The 27,051-nt window shown below is 37.6% G+C and overlaps 1 protein-coding gene across 6 annotated transcripts in view; it reads right to left on the bottom strand.

Annotated features, from left to right (window-relative positions):
• Nucleotides 1-4,425: 4,425 nt before the first annotated feature.
• LOC139740446 (neuronal acetylcholine receptor subunit alpha-7-like) overlaps nucleotides 4,426-27,051 on the bottom strand; it is a 101,465-nt gene continuing 78,839 nt past the window's right edge. For 5 of the 6 annotated variants that reach the window (XM_071651040.1, XM_071651042.1, XM_071651039.1 and 2 more), the window contains 9 exons: nucleotides 24,649-24,693; nucleotides 23,906-24,015; nucleotides 20,884-21,146; nucleotides 19,840-20,034; nucleotides 19,295-19,381; nucleotides 17,915-18,024; nucleotides 11,995-12,180; nucleotides 9,661-9,777; nucleotides 4,426-6,631 (listed from right to left, as the gene is read on the bottom strand). In XM_071651040.1, coding sequence (XP_071507141.1) covers nucleotides 6,452-6,631; nucleotides 9,661-9,777; nucleotides 11,995-12,180; nucleotides 17,915-18,024; nucleotides 19,295-19,381; nucleotides 19,840-20,034; nucleotides 20,884-21,146; nucleotides 23,906-24,015; nucleotides 24,649-24,693 — 1,293 coding nt within the window. In that variant the 3' untranslated portion in view covers nucleotides 4,426-6,451. The remainder of the gene's footprint in view (nucleotides 6,632-9,660; nucleotides 9,778-11,994; nucleotides 12,181-17,914; nucleotides 18,025-19,294; nucleotides 19,382-19,839; nucleotides 20,035-20,883; nucleotides 21,147-23,905; nucleotides 24,016-24,648; nucleotides 24,694-27,051) is intronic. The other variant, XM_071651043.1, reaches the window with a different exon arrangement.

Here is a 27,051-nt window from a genome sequence, read left to right as displayed (position 1 = left end):
TCAGGTACAAGAAATATGCTTAAAATAGAATATACGTCGGAGCCTTTCCCCTAATCAAAAATAGTTTTATACTATACAGGATGGGAAACAGAGATACATTATTGAGAGTGTGAAATTCAGAAGATATTCTCTCCCTCTATAAATATATATGTATGTATATAATACAGTTATATGAGAGAGAACGAGAGAAAGAAATAGAGATAATCAGGTATAAGAATATAAAGTGATAGATAAAGAGAGAGTTAGAGGTAGTGATAGTGATGAGAAGTGGTTGTGTAATCTAACATCCTCCAATACGAGGGAGTGACTCATTTTGGGACTACATGGTCAATTTCAAACTGTCGCCAATCAAATCAAACAATACCGCAAAATATTTTCCCGTCATTTAAATCGATACAAACAGCAAGCAATCTATGATAAGGGCAAGAAATGTTGTCGTTAAACAATCACATTTTTTTTTCATAGGAAAACAGTTTCGTTATGGTGCTGTGGAATTTCAAATTTCTGCAATCAACTTAGGAAATTCCGGCTGGTACACGACTGGTCGTGTTACGAGCATCAAAATTCGCTTTTAGGAAACCCCAAACACCCGCCCCATTTAGATTGTATGTACTTGATACGAACCTCATTTTCAATATCGTTAAATCGATTTCAAATATGCGTGCTCAGTAACGAATCTGAGTGACCGCAAAGACAGATACGGGCGATTTCGATTTATATTGAGGAATACCACAGCGGATTGTGACAAACAGATAGGGTCAATTTGATCGCTGAGCTGTTGATTTCGAGCGTTAAAAGACGACTTTGTTGTTGTTTTTGTTGTTGTTGTTGTTGCTGTTGTCGCTGTTGTTGTTTAAACCATAAAAATATTTCGGATGAAGGTGATCTACTAAAACGCTAAATTGATTGGGGAAAGCTTGAAATTGCCTGGAAAAGAGATCTGGTGAAAGTGAACATGATGAAACTATGACTGCCGGTGTGAATTACGCCTTGAATGATATGGAGATCACCTGTCTTAAACTGGAGATAACGCGTTGATTTACCGCGTCTTCGTAGCATATCTTTCTTGAATAACAATCGATAGTCCGTTTTATTCCGTTGCGTGGGCACTCGCTCATAATATCTTTACATAAAAAAATCCTTTTTGATCTACAAAATATCGTTTTTTAAAAGTGTTTTCATTCTTCCATCTTGTACTATTCAATGTTTGGCGATATATTAGCAGATTTATCGGATCGGTTAGACAATGGTAGAACAGTGACGAATGATATGTTATGTTCGAACCAAAGGACAAAGTAGAATATTACATTAATTTCTAAAGTCAACGACACGATATATAGATCTGGGCTTAGAGTAGAATGTCCGTGTGATTGATAAAGTCAAGCTTACATCGGTTGATGCGTCAGTGGAAAGTATGTGAGTTATCATGCGTCTTGAAATACTCTACTCTGTAAGGATGTCACATTTTTATAATCTTTGTGGTATAGGAACATCTAGAAAGAAATATATCAAAATTAACATGAAAAGTCGTAGGGAATAAAAAATTGAGAAAATAATATTGGCTATCGCAACGCCAATACTGCCACAACTACTGGATATCATGCACAGTTTTCTTCTTTCGCTTTGCAAAATCACTTGAAACTATAACATTAGTAAAGCTATACAAAGGATTATTTCTTCACAATCGTTTCAATAGCCTTGTAAATGCGTGTAAATTAATTGTAAGTTATAACACCAGCGTACATCGGTATTTTTACATAAATGGAAAGTAAATGAAGATGATGGCATATTTGGGGATACTTGGCTATTAAAACCAAATGCAACGCTCATAATAAGGAATTAAAACGTATGATACACACATGTTGGTAAACAAGTGAATAGCTGTACCAATGAAATTAAACACAATTGAATATTGATATTCCCAATAATGCAATAAATTCTCCAGCAATGTGTCTTATGTACATAATAGTCAACATAATGATATTCGTCAAAGTCAATTTTCACGCCCGTTCATATACTACGATTCATTTAGTCCCAAGACTTTGTAAGGTATCTCCTGGCTCAACAAATTTGAGGCTTATCCAATATTTTTTAGCGGCAGTAGTGACCGAACGCACATACATTGTCGCCATTTGATGGATCGCCAGTCCCGCCTAAGCGAGCCCACCATGCAGCGGTACCTGCAGTAGCAAGCACATCGCAGTTTGGAGAGCAGGTTAAAGTCAAACAAGCGTTTTTTCCTCATGGCATACCGTGCTCTTGAGGCCTGAACCACAACCAACAATTTTACTTTGTCTTCTCCTCTGAAGAGGATGAAACAAAGGTAAAAGGCGCAAAATACACTAATTCAAACTAACTACAATGTCTGCAAACAATGCGACTATAAAAATAATATCACATTAGGTATCGCTAAATCTTTGTATCATATGACTACACAGATCATAAAACTCTTCATGCTGCAAATGTAATTTGTATATTCGGTCTATCGGACTGGGATTATTTTTTCTCCCGTAAAAAAACAGTGTCTTGATAGAGATCTACAATGATAACATAACCTCTAATGGACAGCAACATCTATCTTTGCTATTCATATCAGTCAAGATTGAAAGGAACAAGCAGAAGGCTTCACTGTTCAAAGAAGAACCGGTAAGCAATATGACTTACTACACCTGCATGGATTCAGAGTCACACTGCCCTCCCCTAAAGTAGAAAAAAAGAGAAATCGACTGAAGTGAAGACTACTGGCATACAGTCAGCATTAAATTCTGAGTGGCGCAAAGTTTGACTTACGCGCATTCATGGAACGGGATTGGCTGCAGCGAAATACACTCACATCCACTCACAAAATTTAATAGAAGTGACGTGGTGATTCACAGAGCATGTGCCAGGAGAGAATTTCGAACCACGCTCAGAACGATAGGCCTACTTTTCACATTGTTACGCAAAATTACGTTCAGTTGACTGAGTGAAAGAATAGCAAATGACAGCAAAAAGTGCTAGACATCAAAGGTCGTCAGTAACTCCTACAAATTACAGGTCTCATCATCAAATTCGGTAGGAAAAATAAGCAGACAAGATTCAAGTCCATCACTGTGAACAATCGTTAAAACTTTCCAAATATCTACTCATCTACTGCATTGCATGACTATTACACGTCTTTGTCGTTGCATAATAATAACAACACATTATTCGGAAGATACTAGTATAACTACGAAATAAAGTCACACCTTCAATACAGCAAAGAATTGAGAGATAATGAGCAGTCCATGTCACAGTCAGGGTGTCAACATATGCATAACACTTCAATTTTCGCTTTATAAGAATCACCAATAAGTCATATATCTCGCAGAGATTTCACCTTAAACAACGTCATTTGGACACATCCGTTTCATAAACTGTGATTCGTGGTGTATACACCGTACAACGACTAAGACGCTGTTAAAAAGGACAATGCCATATTCAAGGGAGAACATTGATCCACAGACAGAAAAATAATGTAGCGAAAGTATAATAATCACAAATAATCATTATTCAAGTTAACCGTACCTTGAAAATTGACTGCAAGGAATATTCGACCAGCGAAGATACAAGCACAATGTACTCGTAAACACACACACACACACACATACACATCACACACGAACATACCGCAAGCATATCAACATGCTCACACACACTTACCTTTTGGAATATATACCGTATATTCTCTTTCAGCATTTTTTATTTTTTTAATTTTTTTAACAATATGGTGTAGAAGTTATGCGTACATGCCACTGAGCGGACATTCAAGCAATTTACTTGATGAGCAATTATTTTTCGTTTGTTTTGCTACTAAAGATTTGATCGCATATTGATCCCTGCAAGAACAATACTGCAAATATTGTGTAGAAGAGCAGGCGCATATTGCATCACTCAACCACGTCAAAGAAACGTAAATGACCAAAATAAGCCTTTCCTCTGAAGAACTCTTTTTTAAAGACTGTGTGATCGACGATGTCTAAGTAAAAACTGACATTATCATCATTGTCCAGTAGTAACTGAGCATAGAGGCCGACTTGTGAACGTAGCTGATGATTTAAGACCATTTCTGTTGCTTTCCACCATGATTCAATGTAAAAGTGATAGAAATCGAGAATTTGACAATGGTCACGGAAACACGCTACATTGAATGGTCACTGAAACGTATGCTGCTTTGACAGGAATTTATACAAACCGTGGATTCTGAGTATATATATTGCTTAATCCGTAAGCATCACATTCTCCAGGAATCTACATCAAAATTGCAGTAAAGTTTTATTTCTACACCTGCTAAACAAAGAACAAGCAATTTAGAAAAGAACTCCCTCTCTCTCCCCCTTTCTCTCTTGCTCCCCCCCCCCTCTCTCTCTCTCTTCCCATCTCTCAATTCTCGAGGGTTGTTTTTTTTTTTTAACGAAGTGGCAGCATACACAGCTAACTAAAAGACATTCGTGAACTACCGACATACAAAGCTACATATTACGCTGATCGAACGATTCTTGTCTGCCGAAGCTACAAACCCAACATATAGGGTATTTATGGGGATCGACAGACACGATGCTAATGAAAAGATGTCTAAATACACGTTCAAAGACTATGTACATGTCAATTAAAATCTGCAAACAGTCCATTTTTCCATTCTTCCTGTTCCTATATGCTGATATTTGTTGATATCATTCAATGAGTTTAATTTGCAGGCATAATAGTCCGACTGAATATCGCCATGACTATAGATTCATCCCAAACGACCTCTTGATATAGCGTCTACCAGCATTGCATAAACCGTGACGGTCATTGATGCAAGTTTTGATCTCGATTATGCTGCATGTTTCTATTAGGAGCATTGAGAGAGGGTAGGAGAGTTTGAAATTTGTATCATACTTTATGATCTGTCATTCTTCATCAGAATTGTTTAACTTTGTCAATTGACAAATGCATATTTTGCATTATGTATTTCCTTTTGGTTGGTGGAAATAAAGTACGATTTGATTGAATTGAATTGAAATGAAATGAATTGAATTGAGTTTCCGAAACCTTTTTTATTTCAAACAAGTAAAGCCCCGAGGTATACTGGACCGACAACAGAGGAAGTGAAATCAATGTTTTGTTCTCACGAGGCAGGAAATTTCTCTGTCAGCGATTTAATAGTTTGGCAAACTCGGTTTCAGCTGGCCGCAACTTGGCGTGCATCCCTTTTTTAATGCTTGCCTAACATAGCTTCATGCCGCCATTGTGCTACCCACTGCTTGGACCAGAATAAGCCAGACTCTGTTGTATGAAAGGCTCTGACTGTCAGGAGAGTGACGTAGGTTTATATCAGTGCAGTATGATAGGGCAAAGCTGGTCAAGTTCTGAACGAAGCTTTAATTATCTGCATTTCTCCCTCAACATGCCTAGATGCGTGTACAACAATAACAGAAATGCATTCTCCCCGCACCACGCAGTTACGCAGTTACCAAATTTCACGGTGAACTCGGGAACATGATTTATTGCATACTCAGGTTAACGTACAACAAGATCTGAGCTCTGTCTCTTTACTTTCTTTCTTTCTTTCTTTCTTTTTTTTTCTTTCTTTCTTTCTTGTATGATCCTCCTCTCTTTCTTAATTAACTCTAAACAATCTAAACGACTATTACATCAACTTCCGAGGTACATCGTCACAAGAAAGATACACCTGCAGATTAAGCTCCTAATGAAAATACGTGATCGCGTTGCAGGAAGCTCACTGGATATCGTTTTTAAGAAGGTCAATCACGGCTCGCCTGTACAACGACACAAAAATGAAGACTGTCATCAAGCTGTGGCAATCTCCAGCAAGGGTCAGGACTCCTGGGCCACATTAAAGACTAAGTTGGCGAAATGTCCAATCTAAAAACACACGGCCCTCTGCATGGCGGCCAGAATATCATGGACAATCGACGAATAAAAATCCACTCGAGTGACTGGATGACTCTGCCTCTTCTCTTTCTTCTATTTTTTTTTTCATTCTTATCAAACACCACTGAAAGCATCCACAATCACTCTGTGTTCATATTGCATTTTGTCGCACGCTATCAATGACTTGAATCCAGGATAAAACCTTTTCCCTCGGAGATGTCGTGCTCACGTGCTCACACTTCCACACATCTCCGGCGCCGAGCTCGAAATATCCATATGCACGCAAAAAAATGCCCCGCAACGATCAAACGGCATATGGATACTCGATGCAGCGACGTTTTACAGAGACGCTCTTTGTCAATGAAAAACGCCAAAACCACACCGTAAAAGACGACTTGCTTAAATCGCGACGTTATTGATTGTATGAAAACAAATAACTGCTTACTCCTCGCTCTCAAGTCCCATGTCCATCAGCGCGTGCGCAAACACCTGCCGTCCACGTTTCCGATTGTCTCATCAATACAAATTCAATCCGAGCATCCGATTGTTTTCTCCACTACGGATGGTTGAGGAGGATGATGAGCGTGGAGACGACAGAGAAGATGGTGAGGAAGACCATGGAGAAGCGGTCAATGACCATGGCAGCGAACATCCAGTCGTGGATCTCTTCGTCCTCGATGTCCTTCACCTTGTAGCGCTCGGTGAGGAAGCGGAGCTCGCGAATGATCGTGTCGAGCTGAAGAACAAGGAAGAAAAAAATGCGAGAGAAATCCACTTGAAAGTTATGAGTAACGCTGAACGTTGAGGGTACCAGACAGGAAGCTGCATGGGGGGTGGGGTCTCCACTCACAAAAGACTTTCATTTATACAGTGAGCTCCTACTTCAGAGTAATTATCGAAGTGTTGTTTCTTTGATATGCATTCTTTGTTGACGAGTAATTATTTCCAATAATTAGAAATGCAGTGAAGGATAGGCCCCACTACTGTTGTCTTCCATTACTGCAATGTTTACCGCTTTTCAAGTTCTCATGGGGTGTAACATACATTGTTAAAGTAAAGATAGTCTTTTTTTTTCTCTTTCCTATTGATCTGTTTCCATGTACACTGGTTAAATGACCAATTTATTGAATGATTCATTCATTGCTTGTAACTCTGAGGAAAATACAGCGAAATGTGATTTGTCATAACATAGGTTGCTTCATAGCACCCCATCCATTTGATAATGTGATTGTATGCATTCAGGTCCCCAGAAAGAACTGTACCTGTCCACGTATGCTATACTTCGTGTAAATGTCATCGTTTTTAACTGCTATGACTGTATGTATTCAGGGCCCCCAGGAAGAACAGTACCTGCCTACTGATTATCTACCTTGTTAAGATAAGACTGAATAAATAAATAGATAGATGCATAAATAAATAAATAGATATATAGATAAATAAATAGATAAATAAGACCCCCCCCCGAAAAAAAAAACACAACAACACACTGGCCACCTGACACTTTTTAGTTAGAGACCAAACTGAAGGAGAAAGTTATTGTGATGCTAATTTTGAAATGGGCAACCTATCCATTAATAAGTTATTCATGCCTTGCCGTCACTTTCAACAATTTTGCCTTCCATGACTTCATGATTTAAGTAAACAATGAACAATCAATACTTACGTGATGCTAGAATAAAATGAGGAATATACACATTCAAATGCATTGATATGCGTTCACGTACCCTTTGTATTCCTTAATAGATTAGTGTCTATTCTCACGGATCATTAGTAGTTATTTTGTTCTTTCGCTGTTTACAAATTTGAGTAGAACAAGATATTGTATATCGTGTCCATGTTTTGTCGCTAAACAATATCGATTGATTCACAGCTTTCCCAGCGGCGAGAGCATTTCGGGGAAAAAAGTATTCATACTTCACAGGGATTGACGTATATAAATGGCCTTTAAGTCACTAAGAAAACGAAAACACTGTCATCTGCACCATAGGAAGAAACAAATAGAGAACAGCTGGAAAAAAAAAGAGATGCTTTAGTATTTGCTCGAACCAGCGTTATTTTATTCATAAATCGTTGAATCAAGACAAAATGCTCTTCATAAAGAAGAAAATATCCTCTCGCAATTTTAGGGTGAACAAGATATATTTTGTGGATTTTTTTTTCCTGTGATGTACATCAATGTCTAACAATTGAATGATGAAGGTAATTTTGAGATCACCTTCTTAACTCGGAAAGACAACTTACTGATTTTAACTCGTGAATTAATAGCGATAATTGAGTAGTGTGATTTCGCGATTTTAATCAATCACAACTCATTTTTGTGTATGTACCAATGTTCACAAAAGTAACATATAGCATGATATATCATTGCAATAGCTCTGATGTGATGACATGAGAAATGAAATCAAACCAAATATAATATATTGTTGAAGCACAGAAAGTTCAAACATTAGAAAGGTTTATCAGATTAAAATACGAAATAAAGAAAGGAGATGAATGAAGACGGTATTGGAGGTTAAAAGAAAGTGAAATGAGATGAATATAGCATTCTAGAGTTGCAATGACAAAGAAACAAAGAAAGAAAAAAAAAACGTCCGCGGGCAAAAATGTCTGCTTCGTGCAAGTGTATACAGACGCATACTCGTGACCAAAAGATATCAAAAGATCAAGGCACCAAGGTACAGTAAGAACCACATGCATGTCCAAACTCCGATCAATCAGTAGAAAAAACAATCATTAAAAACTAGGAAAATTCATTCAAACATGAGTGCACACGAAGTATTTCATATAAACGCCAGTGATGCATGCCAATGTAATGTTCGTCATGACAGGACTAACAATTATGTTCACGTCATGCCTTATTTTTATTCCAATCACTAAAATCATTTCACACGTCTGTATCAATAATGGGGCAGCTACCTCAGAGAAAGCTATATGTTGACATTATCAACACACTAAGCAGGAGGGATATTGACGAAATATAGTTACACAGTTTAAAAGTCACAACCCAGTACGATTACTTTAAAATAGTCGATTTCGTTATAAGATCATGACGTCCCTTACAGTGTGTATGCACTTTGGGCTGTACGTCATGAAGGTCACTACTTTCTATAGTCCATAAATATCAAGGGCATAATAATAATACGTCCGTACGTACGATCCGCTAGGGAAAGAGTCTACTCAAGATACTTACGGAGTAGCAATTCAGAATAAATAAAAATTTATTCGTTGTGTACACAAAAAAGAAAGTAAAACTCCCCATGTGATGTCAAAGTGATTTAACAAAAATGGCTGCTTTTGACGCTTGGTGGTGTAGCATCCCGTGTTAGATGATTTAGTATTCGACTGATGATTCATTGATTTTTTTTTTTTTTTTTTTTGCACCGCTACATCTTGGTAGTATCACTGTCACCCAACTGATCTGTTCCATTTCACTGCTTCATTCATCTATGCTGACTGGATTTTTGAGTTAATTTTATCTGCAACTTGTGAATATCGTGGGATTGAAAAAAAAATCCAGACCTGAGATCAATGAAACAAAGATGAAAAGTATAGGGAAGAAAAAGTTAAATAATTTACAAATCTATGAGATGTTAGAGTTAAGATCGGGAGTGGGTATTATAGTGCAGTACCTATTGCTGATTCTAAGTCGTATGAGCTATCTTTTTGGTGGTATAATGAAGGTGATCGTGGTGTGGAGGTGATGGTGATTGGAGTGAAAACAAAGGGGTGCTGATGACGTCATTCTGATTGTCTGTTCTATCTTACCTCTGGCGTTTTTTCCTCTTTGCATGCTTTGTGATCCAACATCATAGGCTCACTTTCCTCGTGCGCATAATTAGCATACTTGATCCCTATCGTCTTGGCGTCATTTAAATACGTTCCCTGGAAAATTATCAAACCAAAACCATAGCGTTTGATTGCGGAATAGATCACGCAGAAACACGAGATAAATGTAATGAGAAAATGGTAACGATATTTTTTTCTCTCGTCATAAATTTATTAGTGAGTTATATCTCTTTTCAAATCATTTTCCCGATTACATCACCGATAGTAAAAACTGACTTTGTCGACATGAATTACGTCGCTATTTTTATCGCACATAATCAGCACTTAGTGTACATTTTCATCTTATAAATCATTATGTTTCGTACATTCTATTTGCCAAGATTTCGGTACACAAAAGAATGGCATGGTCTGCTGAACTGTTAATACAGAAAATTTAGTTCTTTAGTCATTTTCATATTGGTAGGTTTCTTCGGGTAATCAACAATGAGTTCCATCACAAACCGCAAAACCCTAATTCCTACCAACAGATGTCGAAGATTATTTTGGACGCACATAAATAAAAATTTGCAATTTCTATGAGGAAACAGGAATTGATGCAATTGTTTTTAAGAACACATGATTTGATAATTTTCCTCTTAGTGGGAACTCGTGATTCAGGAATATGCAACAAGCAGAATAAGTGGTTTAATCATTAAGGACGGTGTGTGGCATGCTATGCTAGCGTCGGAGTTATGGTGCAAATCCCAAACGCGTTTATGTTGGCTTTCATGAATAAGGTCAAATCGGACGAACAGAACAATGATAGATGTTTTATCGAAATCCCACAAGACATAAGAAAGCTTTTGGATGTTTAAGATTAAGACATGGAATTGCTATGAAAAAAGGAAGTGATAGTCGTCACAACCACACTCGCACATTGGAGGAGGCGGTGAAGTCATTAACCCATAAGTAGCCCATCATTGACGTGTAAGGAAATCTTTACTAAAGTTTCTCTTTTTAATGAAATCAATAAGAATAAATAATCATTCGCATGAAATTGATGTGGTCAGGTGAAACCCATGCAGCAGCAATGACGTTTATTGTGAAAAGGATTGTCGTGAAATTATTGACCCCCTACAAATAAAGGAAACACTATCTTGTTTATGCAATAGTTTTGTGTGTAAACCAATAGGAGACTTGATAACATCATTGCTCCCAATGATGTGTGTGGTTGTGACTAATATGATTAGTAAAAACATATGAAATGCTAAATTGTATATATGTATTTCAAGTCTAATAATGATAAAACTTTGAAAGTTCTGTTCGTCTGGTTTTACTCTATTCATTGAAGTCAACTGACGTGGAATTGCACTTTAAAACTTTCGACTATAATTTGGACTTAAAGTCCGACCTGCCATGAATAAGTATGGACATAAGTTGCAAGATCACTGCGATTTCATAGGAGTGAGACAACATGCTCAACATAATATGATGCTTTTAAAAAGGATTAAGAGGATTGGATTTCTTTAAAGCGAATTAAGTTAAATCCAGTCCTCTTTTCTTATCGCTGAAAGCATCGAGCTTGAATTGCGTACCTCATGTGTTTTAGATTTTTTTTTAAATGGTCATTTGGTAGAAAAAAATGGCGGTTTGGAATTTAGCAACTTGGAAATCCAACACAAACTTAGTTTGCCTTTGAGAGCCACCATCCATTGGTTTAATACATGGCATACACAGTTCACACGAGCAATGGATTAGGGTAAATTTGACTATGCGAAAGCGTTGAAACATAATATTAGCTGGTAATGTATTACCGAAATGAACGAGGAAATAAAACATAATGAAATGAATATTGAATTGGACTGGGCGTTCATGCATCTTATGAAATGTGAAGTGCTGTTTCAATGTTTTGAAGAATATGCTTTGCATTTTGTACACTATCAGATACGAATAAAAATCATTTTCAATCGAAATTGTTGTCAAATATGACGATGTGAACTTTCTCTTTGTGTATAAGGAAAATTGACCACAAGGAGGAAGCACCGTAAACTAACATGAAGTTGTTAGAAATATACTGAAAACGGTAATAAGATTTATCTATCAGGAAAGCCTTCGAATGAATAGTCATGATAACCCCCTCCCCCTAAATTGTGAGCGTTTTTACAACAAAATGTCGTTTAACACGTGAGCAATGGCACCAAGATGTATTAGATGGCGTAGTGAGTTGGAAAAAAAAATGTGTCGAAGGATTAATTTCGATCGGGTGATTCCACTCCATAGCGGGGGTGACCAGGGACTCGAGGGTTAAGCACTAAATCAGATTCAGAGACTAACCTGTGGCACCATTCCATTGCTGCCGACCTTCCGCTTCGGCGAACGGTCCATCAGTTGTATTTCGGTGGTGGCGAAAGAGGGCGTGGCGGAATCAGCTCGAGGTTTCTTCTGGCAGGGCGACCATTCTCTTCCGGGTCGCTTCATGTACAGTAGCCATGGTAACCACTCAAGGAGAAGGCTACGTTGCTAAAACGACGATGATGCGGAAGAAAAAAAAAATGTGTAAGACAATAATCACGTTGAGAAAAGTACACGCTGTACAATGTCACTATTGTTGTACGTATAACGTCATTACTAAAAAATCATTTACATTATAAAAAGAAGACAATCATATCGATATCATAATCTCAATAGGAAAAGTGTGCTTAAAGACGTTCTTAACGGATCTTTCCAAAATAAAAAATAAAACTTATCGCTAACCAATATTAGACGTAGCAGTGGTAGCTGTATAGTAGTCGTAGTAGAAGTAGTAGTATAGTGGTAGTAGCAGTAGTAGTAGAAACAGCTGTTGTAGAAGCGGCATCATAAGAAGCAACAACTTCTTATATTGTATGCCATGTATTTAAGAAGATTCAGAAGAATTGGTTGTAGCAGCAGCAGCAATAGATAATCTATAATAGGCGTAGTATAGTTATATCATATTTTATGTAATACTAGTAAAGGCGGTATAAGAAGCGCTGCAGTAGTAAAAGTAAAAGAAGCAGGTTAAGTAGTATCAAAATGTACATTCAGGCTGACAGTTGTAACTACATTATCACTCGTTTTGTAGTATAGGTCTATGATTAGTACAAGTGTGGGTAATATTGAAAGTGATAGAAATTAAAACATAATAGTATGATGCTTTTTAGCTCATGAAACGGAGATGATAGTACTAAAAGTTGTAGAAATAGTATAACAGCAGAAGTAAAAATTCGTCCAGTGGTAAGTATGATGATCTCAGTAACGTATGGTCGTACAACAAGAATAATAATAATATATCATAGTTGATAGCAGCACCACTTTCCGTCGAAGTATCGCCTTAAAAGAAGAAATCCACTCGAAAATCTTATCAGTTTCATGAGAAAGAGAAAAAAATCCCTGTAGAATAGTGCGAAAATGATCAAAATCTGATTAGAAACAAAGAAGTTATGTCATTCTGAAATTTCAAAATTTTTCGGGAAACATTTCTTGACCAGTCGATATGAATATTCAAATTAGCAAAGTTCGTGATGTCATCCTCTCATGATTTCTTATTCATTTCATATACAGAAATGACAAAAATCTCATATTTTAGCTGTATAGATATAAAACTTGCCTTAAAACCACCCAAAATAAAAAAAACAAATATTAGCTCTTATATATTTTGCAATAGCTAAAAAAAACAACAACAAAAAAACAAAAAATGTTTTTCCGAATTTGATAATCAATTATAATAATACAAACATACATGAAAAAAATTATGAGGACATGACATCATCAATTCGCTAATTTGAATATTCATGAGGACTGGTCAAGAAACGTTTTCCGAAAAAACGTAAAATTTCAAAATGTCATATCTTCCTTGTTTGTTATGCGATTTTTGTCATTAAGTATTTGTAACGTTCTGAGGGGATTTTTTCTCTTTCTTTTGAAGTTTATTTATTTTTCGGGTGGATTTCCTCTTTTAGCTACAATAGTGAAAACTACTACTACTTTTACTATGTTTTACTACTACTGCTACTACTACTACTACTCTTACTACTACTTCACACTCTGATAAAGAATTCATCTAGAAAGTGATTTAGATAGTGTGATATCATGTTAATACATTCATGAATTCATTGACCATTAGTAGAAGTAATATATAAGTGAACGCAAATACCACCACTGTACTTCTACAACAACTACTGACATTATTTATACAGGTCCTTCCTAACACTGCCTCGAGATTGATACTATAATGTGAATGGTTGTGCTGTAAAAAGTCTTAGTACATATTAATTTCTTAGTAAATAGCCATGTAACATCCAAACTTTAGAGGTGAACGAAGAATAAATTCCTAACTGAGAAAAAGATATTCATATCACTTTATTTGAGTATTTATATCAGTAATCGAAGAGATCATGTTTGACATATCGATTTCCTTTGTCTTCCATCGAACCATTATTTGCATTTTACTCGACACCTAATGCTAGCTTTTTCTTTTGACTTGAGGCTAACTAGTGCAACATTTTCCAGCTATGTAAGCCCATTTAGTTAGTTTCAAACAATATTACAAAATCAATATCGTGTCTCACGTTGTAGATTAGTTGTTTTTATGAAAAATGTGACTGTAATTTTAGAACGTGTTATTCACTCCGTGTCCATTACAACAGTAAGCACCAACAGCAATAAAAGTAATGAGTTGGGGTAAGACTAGAAGAGAACACATATATTTTCGTTCATGGTTAGGTCGAAGTGAGTATTTGGTGGATATGAACACAATGCATGACAACAGAATGAAGACAATGAATATTTAGGAATAGGGAAAGTGGCGGGAAAAATGGGAATGGAATGATGGCTGGTATAGGTTTAACACAAACCAAACCTTTGATGTTAAAGCGTTGCCAATTGTGAACACAAGACTTTTTTTTTTTGTATATCAAAGCATTGTCAATTATGCGGATGGGGATTTTTGAAAGAAATTTAGCTTGGAAATGACGGCAGCTCACAAAACGAAAGGAAGAATTAAGTGTCAAAGCATGTGGTATGCAACTGAGTCAGATGGGTGACGAAAGATATCCGACATTAATGAAAAGGGAAGGATCACATTCCTGAAAGCTGTTAGTTTTTTAAAAAAAAGTAAAAGAGACATAAGAAAAAACCGAAATCTTGATCATTGGAAGGGCAAAAGCACACTTTGAATGTCAAGGCAATCTTATATTAGCTGATAGGACACACAATGTATTATGCAGGATAGTTGAGAAATACTTCACCGTACAATCATGAAAATTGTCAAAGCAAACGCGCACAGGTCTTCATAAAAATCACATTTTGTTATTGAAAATGAGCTAAATGACTGGTGTGCGTGTAACAGTGATTGCGTACTATAGGTGATTTTCAATAAAAATAATGTCAAAGATTGCATTATTTTGCCACCCTTCTGTTTCAATAGAATGTCAGCGAGTTCACTGATGCAAAACAGAGTAAATCTGAATGTTCATCATTGAAGAAACTCATGATTCACAACCCTTGAAGTTAAAAGTGTGTTTTGATCAACCATAATTATGAGACGGAGATGCGTCGAATGATCGGTGTTGGATACAAAAGAAGGAAAGGAACATTATTGTGCATACCATACGTGATGCAATAGGCGCATGACACGAGTTAGATTCCCACGAATCAAACAGCCCACGAGTCGTACGAGTCATGCAACCCACGAGCCAGACAATAGGTGAACGAGTGTCCACGAGCTAAACACCAGGCCTTATATTTGCCTATTATAAAATGGGCTTTAGAATCTCTGCAATCTGATTGGTCAATTGTCATGCATTGATTTTTACTGATCCACACTGAGCCATGCATCCGGTAAAATCCGAACGCATGGCTCAAGTCTTGTTTAGTGTTGTAGGTGTACCGGACGCATGATGGGGAAAATGGTAGTATTTCATGAATTTACGGGCCCATTTTATAACACAAATGATGCACAGGTCTATGTCGTGGATCAGTCAGAATTGGATGCTCTCGTTTAACTTTGGAACAGTCTAAAACCCACTCGCTGCATGCGCTCGTGGGTTTAAACAGTTCCAAAGTTACTAGTAAACTCGCGCATCCAATTCTCATCGATCCACTCTGACCTGTGCATCATTATTGTATACTGTCGAGCTCGTAGGCCTATTTCACTCGGTGTCTGGTTCGTGGGCTGTGTGACTCGTAGATGTACGACTCGTGAAACTTCTTTTTCTTTTCAATGTCTAGCTCTTGGACCGTATAACTTGAGGGTGCACGTCTACCTCGTGTGATGACCCCAATTAGTGACTTTGATGCAAAACAAAATGCAAATGACAGTCACGCGTGTTTCGTATTTCTCGACAAGTTCAACTATCTGACTTTTAAGGCACACGAATATCTCAAATCGTGGTCTACTTGCATAAAATAAGGTATACACAAATCGCCAAATTTATGTGTCGAAGTGATGCACATTAATATTTACTCTATAAATGAATGAATGAATGAATGAATGAATACAGGAATACCTTATAAATGTAATTGATGCGTTGCTAATTGGTAATACATATATTTTATGGTCGCATATGCTTCATATTGAAATTGTATATGGGTCAATTATGTATGTTTATGAAACAGTATTCACACAAAAGAAACGCACACATAATATGTATATACATATATATGTTTATATCTATATAAATATATATACATAATACGTATATCAGCATGTATCTACTTGTTTGCAACAATGGACCAGGAATATTTCTCACAACAGTTATCGAAGATGTGACACAAGTCATAGTTATTAGAAAATACGCCAGGGCATAGTAAATTCCCGATGGTTCTCTCAAGAACACAATTAGATAATTGATTTTTATGCTTGTTTTTATATCGCTTTTATCAAGTCACAACACAGATGATTGAGATGGAGCAAAATTGCTCAGGTTGTGGCGGTTGTGGTAGTAATATGATTTATTTCTATTCTAACTTTTTTTTTCTGTGTGTAAATAAGTTCCCATGACATACTTCATATCCCACACACACCAGAGGACACATGACAATATTATTAGTTATTTCTTTCAAAGTTTGACATATTGGAACATTTTCGCATCACGAGACTATCGAACACTTTGCTAGAGCAGTGATGGATGAAGCCAATCAACACTGTCCGATCCAGAGCAGACGTACGGGGCATGGCATGAAATCATGAAGTGAGTAGATGAGTGTTGTTGCTTTGGTGTGAGTTTCTTACCCATTTAGCCATCACGTGCGTTTCGGGATGGCGATGGTGCAGATTGAGCGTTAGCACAGTACAGAGTACGGAAAGAGCGACCATAGCTAGTGTAGAGGTGAAGTACTTGGCTGCAAAGTCACCAGATTCGTGGTCGATTAAACAAAGGTAATGAGCGAGCGAAAGAAAATCAGGATTGACGAGCAGATGATGATGATGATGATGATGATGATGATGGAGATGATGATGATGATGATGATGACATGCATGAACAAGAAACGAAGTGGTACAAAGTGTGCAAAGGATATGAAATAAGAAAAAAAACACAGTAATGGATGCAAAATAAAGGTCAAGATGATCAAAGTACAGGCGAGTTCGTAGTTACTTTTGCTCATGGGCAGAAAACGGTACCTTGATTATAAAAACCGAGATTAAGGTATTAGTGAAACACGGTGAGTTGGTCCAATCCGTGTTCGAAAATCTTCGGCAAATTCGGGCAATTTGTGACACGAGCGAACTACGAACTTGCCTGTAAGGTAGGGTTTCTCACGGGCAAAGTCCAATGTCAGTCATATCACCACAAACATTTTTCCTTTCATCCCTGCTCATGCCAAACATTGTCTCTCAGACCACCCCCCATCAAACCTGCACCCGTTAAATTGATGTATGCCTCCTGTGAAATGCAATTTGGTGCTGGCATAACACTGTTTGACGAACCAGTTACGTTTGACGTGTCGTACGTGTAGTGATAGCACGTGCTGCTCACGTCACATCTACGTGTTTTTCGAGTGAACGGGTATATTGAACGGTAATGACAAAGGACCACTCTGTTAAAACAAACTGCACAGTTATCCATCTACAAAACCACTGGTAGACGGGTGGGGGTTATGACATTGTCAGGCGCAAGCTTTGATGAAACAAAAACGTTGGTGTGGGTCCGTATGTTAAGACATGGACATCACATACAACAGAGACAAGCAAAGACAGATTGCCTAACACACTGGGATACATCTACCATCTTACCCATGGGGACATAATATGTGTGCTTGGATGCCGATAGTGGATATTCAGGGCACACACAGTAAACACTACCGACAGCGCCACCATCAGAAGCACACAATCGAAGTATTTGGCTATAGAAGTGCGACAGAACAAATCAAAAGACGCCAGAAGAAAAACATGATTATTCGTCATACACAGGAGACCAACAAAGAAATCCACTGATGTGTGTAATATCTGGCTGAGGGGGTAAGAATTTTCGGAACAAAACGTAATGGAGAGGGATGGAGATCGATATTCCCGCGTCGGAAGTTCGTGTCATCGCCTTGTTTCCAGATATTATGTCACGTGATACAGTCGCTGGCAAAGGAAGTGTAATAATATCTTCAGCACTGAACTTTCCTTTCCAGTGATCATGAGTTCTACAGTGGCACATCGTGAGGTGAATAACATAAATGACATTAACAGTGAACAAAGTGAGCTGTGAATAAAAGAACCTCCCACATTATTACATTAACAAAGACACATCAGAGCACTTGAATGACATAATGCATTGACCTTCAACTTTTCTTGTGGATCTTGCATTTACAAACGTATTCGTGATACATGTCTCTGCTATGCTGTTAATGGTCGATTACAAGCGGCGATTAAACAAATAGTTCAGTCTCATCCCACTTATCATTGACATGTCTATTCTAGGTTTGCTCATCACTGATGGAATGTGCTGTTCGGATGGCCGCTGATTGGGCCAATCAGAAGTCCATTAATCAAGAGAACATAATTAATCAAGAATCTCGTGTTCCATGATTTAAAAACTGGAAGAATTAGACAACTTTAGAGTTTGCAACGTGTCATAACGATGTCTGGGCACGCAAAGGGCACGATCGTATGGCCAAGTGTAATTCTTTTGCATCCGGGATAGAGAGGGAAGTTTGATTGGCTCATTAATGTCTTTGCGGCGACTGGTTCAGACGACTTCCGATTGCTAGCAGCGTTGGGGAGATAGCGCTATATACAATATATATAAAGATACACGTACCAGCCAATCATCCGACTGTGTGCTGGTTAATTGAAACTCGGAATAGATTTTGATTCTCTTTGTTAAGTCTACTTACAATTTGAGGGTTGTATAAGGGGACGGTCACGTTCTCTATAAAAGAAAACGATGTCTTTCATAGAACTGCATGAAGCTTTGTCTTCCTGTAATTTGGCAAATTGTAGATATAAAGGACTTTGCACGCAGTACATCACATGCGACCAAATTTGCCCTTTGCTACCCAGACCAAACTTTAACGTTACTAGATTATTTTGCTCTAATGAACTAAATTACCGTGTAGCTATTGCTTCTCATCGAAAGAAATAAAACCTGACATTAAAGACGCGGTCCCGCTAGCGATTGCTTACCGATGAGGGGAACGGACATGGAAGTGGCCGGCATGGCTTCGGCGACAAGAAGCATGAAGACAGTCAGTGACAGCAGAATCGTAATGCCTTGAGAGGAGTAAACATGAATAATCATTTCAACTGACATTTTCATTCCAGGCGGAATCTCACCAATCCCCCTTTTTTTGTCTTTTTTGTCTTTTTTTTTTTTTTTTTTTGGGGGGGGGTGTTTTTTACAATTGAAGGAATCGTTTGAGTTTCAGAACACAATCTGCACAGGATGCAGATATGGAAACCTACTGTACCGTATTGGTTTTTGAACAGAAAATACGTAAATCCTTCCACTCTATCTTTATTCTCATGCTTTATTCTTATGTCTATGACGTCATCCACTCTTCTTAGGCTTGATTATGATATATGTTTATCTATTTCTTTACCTATTGTTTCTGCCGACATTGTAACGACGTAATGTCTGTTGTGATGCTGTGATCATTATGAAAATAAATTCGATTTATGATCAACGTTGTGGATGATCTACCCAAGATCATGACCCTCTTTTTTCTCACCAAACGATAACTTTTCGCCACTCTCCACCGGCAAAGTGAAGCCAAGCAGAGCAAGAGACGAGATCACCATACACGGCACGAGAATGTTAAGCGTGTAGTATAGCGCCCTCCTCCGGATGGTAATCGTGAAGCGAATGTCGACATACGGCATTGGGCAGCAAGTGTAGTACTGGACTCGCCTTTTGACGGGCATACCTGTTAGAATAAAGCCCCATTTAGGAATGTACGGCAATTACATAATGATGTAATAAACTTTGTCAGCGATTTATACGCACACAAACGATATTGGTGGATAGTAATGGTGTACAGGACCCGGTACAGGATACGACACTAAGTTTCAGCACGTGATACGTGAATCCGTACATTGGTTTGTTCAAACAGTAATACAGTCAGCAATACAGTCATGACTTCACGTAAGTGAGAGCAAAAGCTGCCATGGACGATTTTTTTACAATGCAGTACATAATGTCCCAGGCCAAGTCGCGCGGCGACTACAGTCACTGCTCAGGGTGTTGCAGTGAGGATAATGAAGCAAGGATACTTGGAGATGACAAGAGGGAGAGATAGATAGATAGATAGATAGATAGATAGATAGATAGGTAGGTAGGTAGATAGATAGATAGATAGAAAGAAAGAAAGAAAGATAGAAAGAAAGAAAGATAGAAAGAAAGAAAGATAGATAGATAGATAGATAGACCGATAGATAGATAGATAGATAGATAGATAGATAGATAGATAGAGATAGATAGATAGACAGATAGATAGATAGAAAGAAAGAAAGAGAGAACACATGTTACTTTCTCTTCACCAAACCACTGACTAACCACTAAAAACACGATTTCAGTGTACATCATAATGATTCTTACTCTGCTCTCTTAGCACATAAATTCTGGCCCGAATGATTCATTACCATGACTATCGTCATCATCAACACGCCACCACATCAACAGCACATAATAAGAACAACAGCAGCAGCAACTGCAGCTTCCACGAGATATACTGCTCGAGGCAATGTCCAATGTGGATAGAATTATAGCAACGCACCAATCAGGTTCCACTCTCCGTTCAGCACGAAGTTGGAAGTGTCGTTCAGGGTCGATGAATCGTTCAGAGGGTGGAGGTCGACCGTGTAACCGTCGTAGGTCCATGTGCCGAACTTGATCTCGCAGTGTTGCACATCGAATGGGAAGTAGGTGACGTCGATGGGACACGAAGTTTTGAATAGACCTGGTGGAATCCATTCGCATAGCCCGTGTTCAGAACACGTCACTTTAGTGTGGAACGTTGGGTCAAAGCGGGAATCAGCGCTGAAAAAGGCGACAAAAAAATGAGAGCAGTAGAAAAAGTAATGATTGATAGCAATCTTGGAAAGGAATAATGAAGTCTAGATGAATCAATCTTTAGAAGCTTACAAGCGTCACAAGAAACAAATTTTGATAGAAAAGGAGCGAGAGCATAAAATGCTCCTAATTACAGTTGCCGTTGCATTAAAAGGCTCACTTTGTCCTGAGACATGAATTACAGACATAATAACAAATATCCAAAGTTGTATTCCTGGCCATGCGGTAATTTCTGTTGTAGATAACGAGAAAAGAAATGTTGCATATTCGATGGCATGTATGATTTTCTTTTTAGGTATGAAGTTTCTGGCGGCAGTCATATCATGAGATAACTGGAAAACAGACATTTGGCCAGCGGTATTTCTCTCCATCTGCCTGTCTATTTGTCTGTCTGTCTGTCTGTCTGTCTGTCTGTTTGTTTGTTTGTCTGTCTGTCTGTCTGTCTGTTTGTCTGTCTGTTTGTTTGTTTGTTTGTCTGTTTGTCTGTCTGTCTGTTTGTCTGTTTGTCTGTCTCTGTGTCTGAAGGCCATCATACACAGTGATCCAGGGTGGAGCGCACCAGGCGCACCCCCTTTAATTCTTGTTAAAACAAAAGAGAACCTCCTTTAATTCTGTAAAGGTGCCCTCCTCCCCCCCCCCCCTTACGGAATTCCTGGATCCGCCCCTGATGCTGAGGTTTAAATCAGTTTCTTACACAGTTAGAGTACAGTTTAGTAGGGTTTAGAGAAAGGTTTGCTGTTTTTTGTTTTAGAATTACACGTCCTCGCAGGTTCCATCACAAAATATCATCTATTGCATCCACAGCTTTACGTTTATGCAGCAATAGATTTTCCCACAGACAGGTAACCAGACGGCTGAACAAAGTGACTTGAATATCTGCTTCGGCAAAAAAGCACAGAAGACCACTTTGTCAACTTACAAAGAGCCTCTGGATAGAAATGACAAATGAGTTTCCATTTCACTTGCTTCTTTCCATGGTATGTCGTTTCAATCTATCTATTTTGTTATTATGCTTATTCTTCTCCTCATTATTATCATTAGTTGTAGCAGTATTAGGAACAGCAATAGTAGCAGTTGTAGTGATAGTATCATTGATATTACATTTATTATTATTATTATTATTATTATCATTATTATTATTATTATTGTTGTTGTTGTTGTTATTATCATTATTATCTTCAATATTATTATCATTATTGTTATCGTCATCAGCATTATATGTAGAGTGAGCAAGCCTCGCACGGACTGTGAGACTGTTTAAGATGACCTTTATAACGGAAATTTCAAACGGATATGCATCCATTAGTAATTCGCCTGTGGCGACTTTGTGTCTCCGATTTGTGCGTGAACAGAGAGGCGCATGAACAGGAAGCAACCAAACGCACCTGAAGCGCCATTATGGAATGCTACATCATAGTGTTGTCCTTGCCAAGGAGCTTGTTTGTTTATCTGTCCGTCTTTTGACAACTTTATGCTTCCTCCCTCCCCCCCAAAAAACACCCACACAAACAAACAAACAAACAAACAAATAAACAAAGACGTCGGGGAAGGCCGACAAGCAAGGAAGGAATAACTGATCAGTTTTTGGAATTTACTATCTGGTTGTTGTTGTTACTATCTGGATTAAGATTCTTTCTTCCCCGAAAGGAGTTCTCTTTTATAGAACGAATCGTTAATAAGGAGCAGTTTCGACAATGCACTATGCGATCATAAAATACAGAGAAACCTCACAACAGGTTTCACAGAACCAACCACTTCGTTCTGAATATTTTTAGATCTTAATCCACTTATTTGATGTTGAAGTTAACTGTAATATTTGGAAACAAGACACACGCTCTTTGAATGTTGCTTTTTGACGAGTACAGTTAACGGTATACAAATATTTATTATTCAAGTTTTTACATATCATTTTTCACAATTCACGTTTTACCCACATTCATAATAACTTGACACAAACTGAATACTAGTACATGCAAGCTTGGACCATAACAGGTAGAGATCAAAATATACATGGCCTATATAGAGCTGCAGACAAGTGAAAAAAAAAGAGTGGGGTGCTATTTGTGAAGTAAGCTAATATACAACCGAATGGATAAAGTCTGAAGGTACATAATGTCATGAATGTTAGTATAATATAGGTGGAAGAGAAACTTACAATAATTTCAAGTATCTATGCAAATTTGTTGTGAGTAACCTGTACTAAAACGTAAAACGCTTGTATTTAATATACATTCATCAGGACAGAAGAGAGAATGAAACACAACAGAAAACCACAATGCAATAAGAAAAACCCCAACAAAAACGACAACCTATAAAAAACAAAAATGAAAGAAAGAAACAACCAAACAAAACAACCTTAACAACTTGAAATCTGAACTGCAAACCTATCTTTCCAGCAACTTTGTGAATAACACTAAGTAATGAGTGACATATTGTGGGAGCCAGGCGCCTTCGACATGTTCTTTACATACAGACAAATGGCGCTATATAAGTACTGTTCATCATCATCATCATCATCATCAACATCATCATCATCATCATCATCATCATCAACATCATCATCATTATCAACATCATCATCAACATCATCATCATCATCATCATCGTCATCACATTCATCAACAACAACATCATTGTCATCATCATCATCATCATCATCAACATCATCATCATCATTAAACCAACAGCAAGCATAATGCCATGCTGGACCTCTTTCTGGTCCTCACCTGTTGTAGACCAGAATGTCTGGTACCCATATCTTGCTCGGTGGTACCCTAATCTTTGTCAGGTTTCCGTACTCGGACGAATTCCACCGGAGAGTCGGATCGGTCCACTTCTGTTCCGGCATGAGGGGAAAAATAACAAACCAACGAACAAACAAACAAGTTAACAAACAGAATAATATTCACATGAACTCGTATTTCTATAGCACTCCACTACCAGTTAAAGGAAATGTTGCCATTGATTATAGGACTTTCACAAAAACGGTTGTTCATAAAGCAACGACTGAATTTTAATCTATCACTGTAGCTATATTTAATACGGGCACGGGTGCCGTCAAAGAAGACTGGAGAAAAGAGAAGGTCATCTTTTGTTACGTATTCTAATTCATTTGGTGATCTTCTAATCTGAATTGTCAGTCGGAACGTATCCCTTTAAGTTGATCTTGAATCGCAATATTTGTTTCCACTAGAAAATTTGTTCGTTTCTTTGTATCCTCTTTTTGTCGTTCAACAAATATGAAGTGACTACCTACCACTAATCAATCAAAAACTACTTTCATATGCTCCATCATCATTTTATGAAATGCCAAAATGAAACAGCAATATGAAAAAACATGATACGCCTGCCGTGTCAAGTTGAGTTTGTTGCAAAACGGAAATGTAGAACGTAACTAGATTCAAATTATAAACAAAGAAAACAAAATTGAGATTTGGAAAAACAAACAACCTAGGCTTGATCTACTTACCACCGTCATCCACAGATTTGAGATAATCTGCTGGTTCTTCTCGTCCTGTGGTGTTCGACAAAAAAAGAAGAAGAGATAATTCTTCATTGGCGTGTGTTACTTCAATCTATCGAGACAATAACTGACATGACATGAGATCGTATAGGTGGTACCACGTATCAGAAAAATCATGAGACTCTTGTAAACATATCTGTTTACGATGTGCCCAAGCAGATTAGCCTCATCAATCAATATCACTATAATATAGTGCTCAAGGAATGACAAAATCTATCACATTTATTCAACAATTCTCCTGTAACATGACTTCAGCTTACGCACGAACTCGAGGACTGATATTTCGACATTTGAAATGATACCATAGTAATATATCCATATTCGGTGTAGGTTAATTGATATTCAAAGTTAATCATAAGTTGTCTGAAGAAGACAGCAGGAGATATTGTGACAAACAATATCGAGAGAAAGAGAGAGAGAGAGAGAGAGAGAGAGAGAGAGAGATGTTAAAATGTGTATAAGGAAAAAGGCGAGTGGAGGGACCCACTTGCAGTCACAAGAAATGTCAGGAGGTGGCAATGCGATTATCAACCAGAAAAAGGTACATACAGCTTTATGTAATTTGCCGAACAGTCACTTCTACTAATGATCACTGCTTATCTTCTTACTCGTTAAAGTAGTGATTAGACCGTTGGGTACAACATAAGATCATTACACTTATTTTGAAACATCAAACAGCATTTACTTTAGACGGTTACTTTCATTATTTTATTCTTGAGGTTCGTTAATCTGCAAATGAAATAGGGTTCGTTATTCCGACGGTTCGTTCATCTGCAAATGAAATAGGGTTCGTTAGTCCAACGGTTCGTTCGTCCAAAATGAAATAAGGCTCGTTATTCCAAAGGTTCATTGAGCCGAAAATGAAAAAGATTCGTTATTCCGAAGGTTTGTCATTCCGAAAAAATGAAATAAGGTTCGTGTTTCCACAGGTTTGTTAGTACACATCTTCTTTTCAATTTCGGATTGATGAACCGTATTTCATTTTCGGAAAAATGTTTGTTTCTCATCATTGCTCTATCGTTGCCTCGAAAGGACAGCACAATCGTTCCCTTTCTGCAGCTTTGGCTCAACGCTAACGTCTTGTTGTGATATGAGGTAATATTGTTTTTAGATAGTGTCGACGCTTTTGCATTTTTATCGTCCAAATGTGATACATATATTAACAACGTTTGACTATACATCGTGGGATCAGTCAATTGCTGTCGTAGCACGATCGCTTGAGCAGAGGGGCAAAGCTGTTTTTTAGCCTGATCAAAAAGCCGGCCTTGCGACGATTTTACAGGGATAAAACTCAATGTCAAATAAACGATATTTATAGTTTTCCTCAAATAACATGTGAGTGTACGGTTAGGCAATTCCTGTGAGACCCAAAGTGTGCAAGACTTATACATAGCTCTGACAACTATGCCTCACAATGCATTGCGTAATTTGGTCTTCAGTGCCTTCTGCCGACATAAAATAATAGAGATATCATCATATACTTGACATTCTGGTATACTTCCCATAGACCCTTAGAATCAAACATGAAACGATGAGAGGTTGGGAAATGGTCTACCCAGCTGATATTCAGATTTGTTTACTGAAAAAAAAAAGGAAGGAGGAAAGTGCTGAAAAGAAAGTAAAGTATTGAAGTTAAAACTCCCCATTAAGATGCACGTGTATTAAACATGAAAAATATTTAATGAAATTGCAAATAAGAGTTTAAACCAGCTCCAGAGAATATAATTCCCGAACTCACGGAAAAGATTTGTGCAACATAATTCCACGCCTATAAATTTGGGGACCTTCAGTTTTACAAGCGTTAGTTTTTATGTAGGCCCATTCATATTTCTGTTATTTCCTTGTGACACTTTTAAATCATGATATGACCATTATACATTTATGTTCAGAATGCTCTGTTCTTTTATCAGAAGACATGGTTGTATATATTTGTATCCTTACTTATTGTATTACTGTCAATTATTTTGTAATTTCATTGAAAAAATGGAAATATGAAATACATTGAAATGAACTGAACTGAAGTGAACATAGAGCGAGAATACCATTTTCTCGTCTATTTCGAAAACCTACCGAAATTCGCCGAACAGGCCTGATATTTGTGACGTCATTGAATGGAATTAATAAGCAAGAGCAGACTACGTCCAATAGATAATGCACAGGTTCAAAGGTGTAACAGTTTTTCTTGGCGAGCGTTTTATTGATATTTGGCAGGGATAAATGCCATACCAATGCAAAGTGAATCTAACGCTTTTCCGTGTCATTTGAATTGATCTGCTTTAAATGCATCAAAAGTAACAATATTTCAAATAGAATGTAAAATTCCATGTCTCTCATGTACTTACCCGACCC

The sequence above is a fragment of the Diadema antillarum genome, unplaced genomic scaffold (assembly GCF_040938485.1).
Source record: "Diadema antillarum isolate AM-2024a unplaced genomic scaffold, OU_Dant_1.0 seq00000854_RagTag, whole genome shotgun sequence".
Classification (NCBI taxonomy): domain Eukaryota; kingdom Metazoa; phylum Echinodermata; class Echinoidea; order Diadematoida; family Diadematidae; genus Diadema; species Diadema antillarum.
The sequence above is the reverse complement of the archived record's forward strand: the minus strand, read 5'-3'. Positions and strand labels throughout refer to the sequence as shown.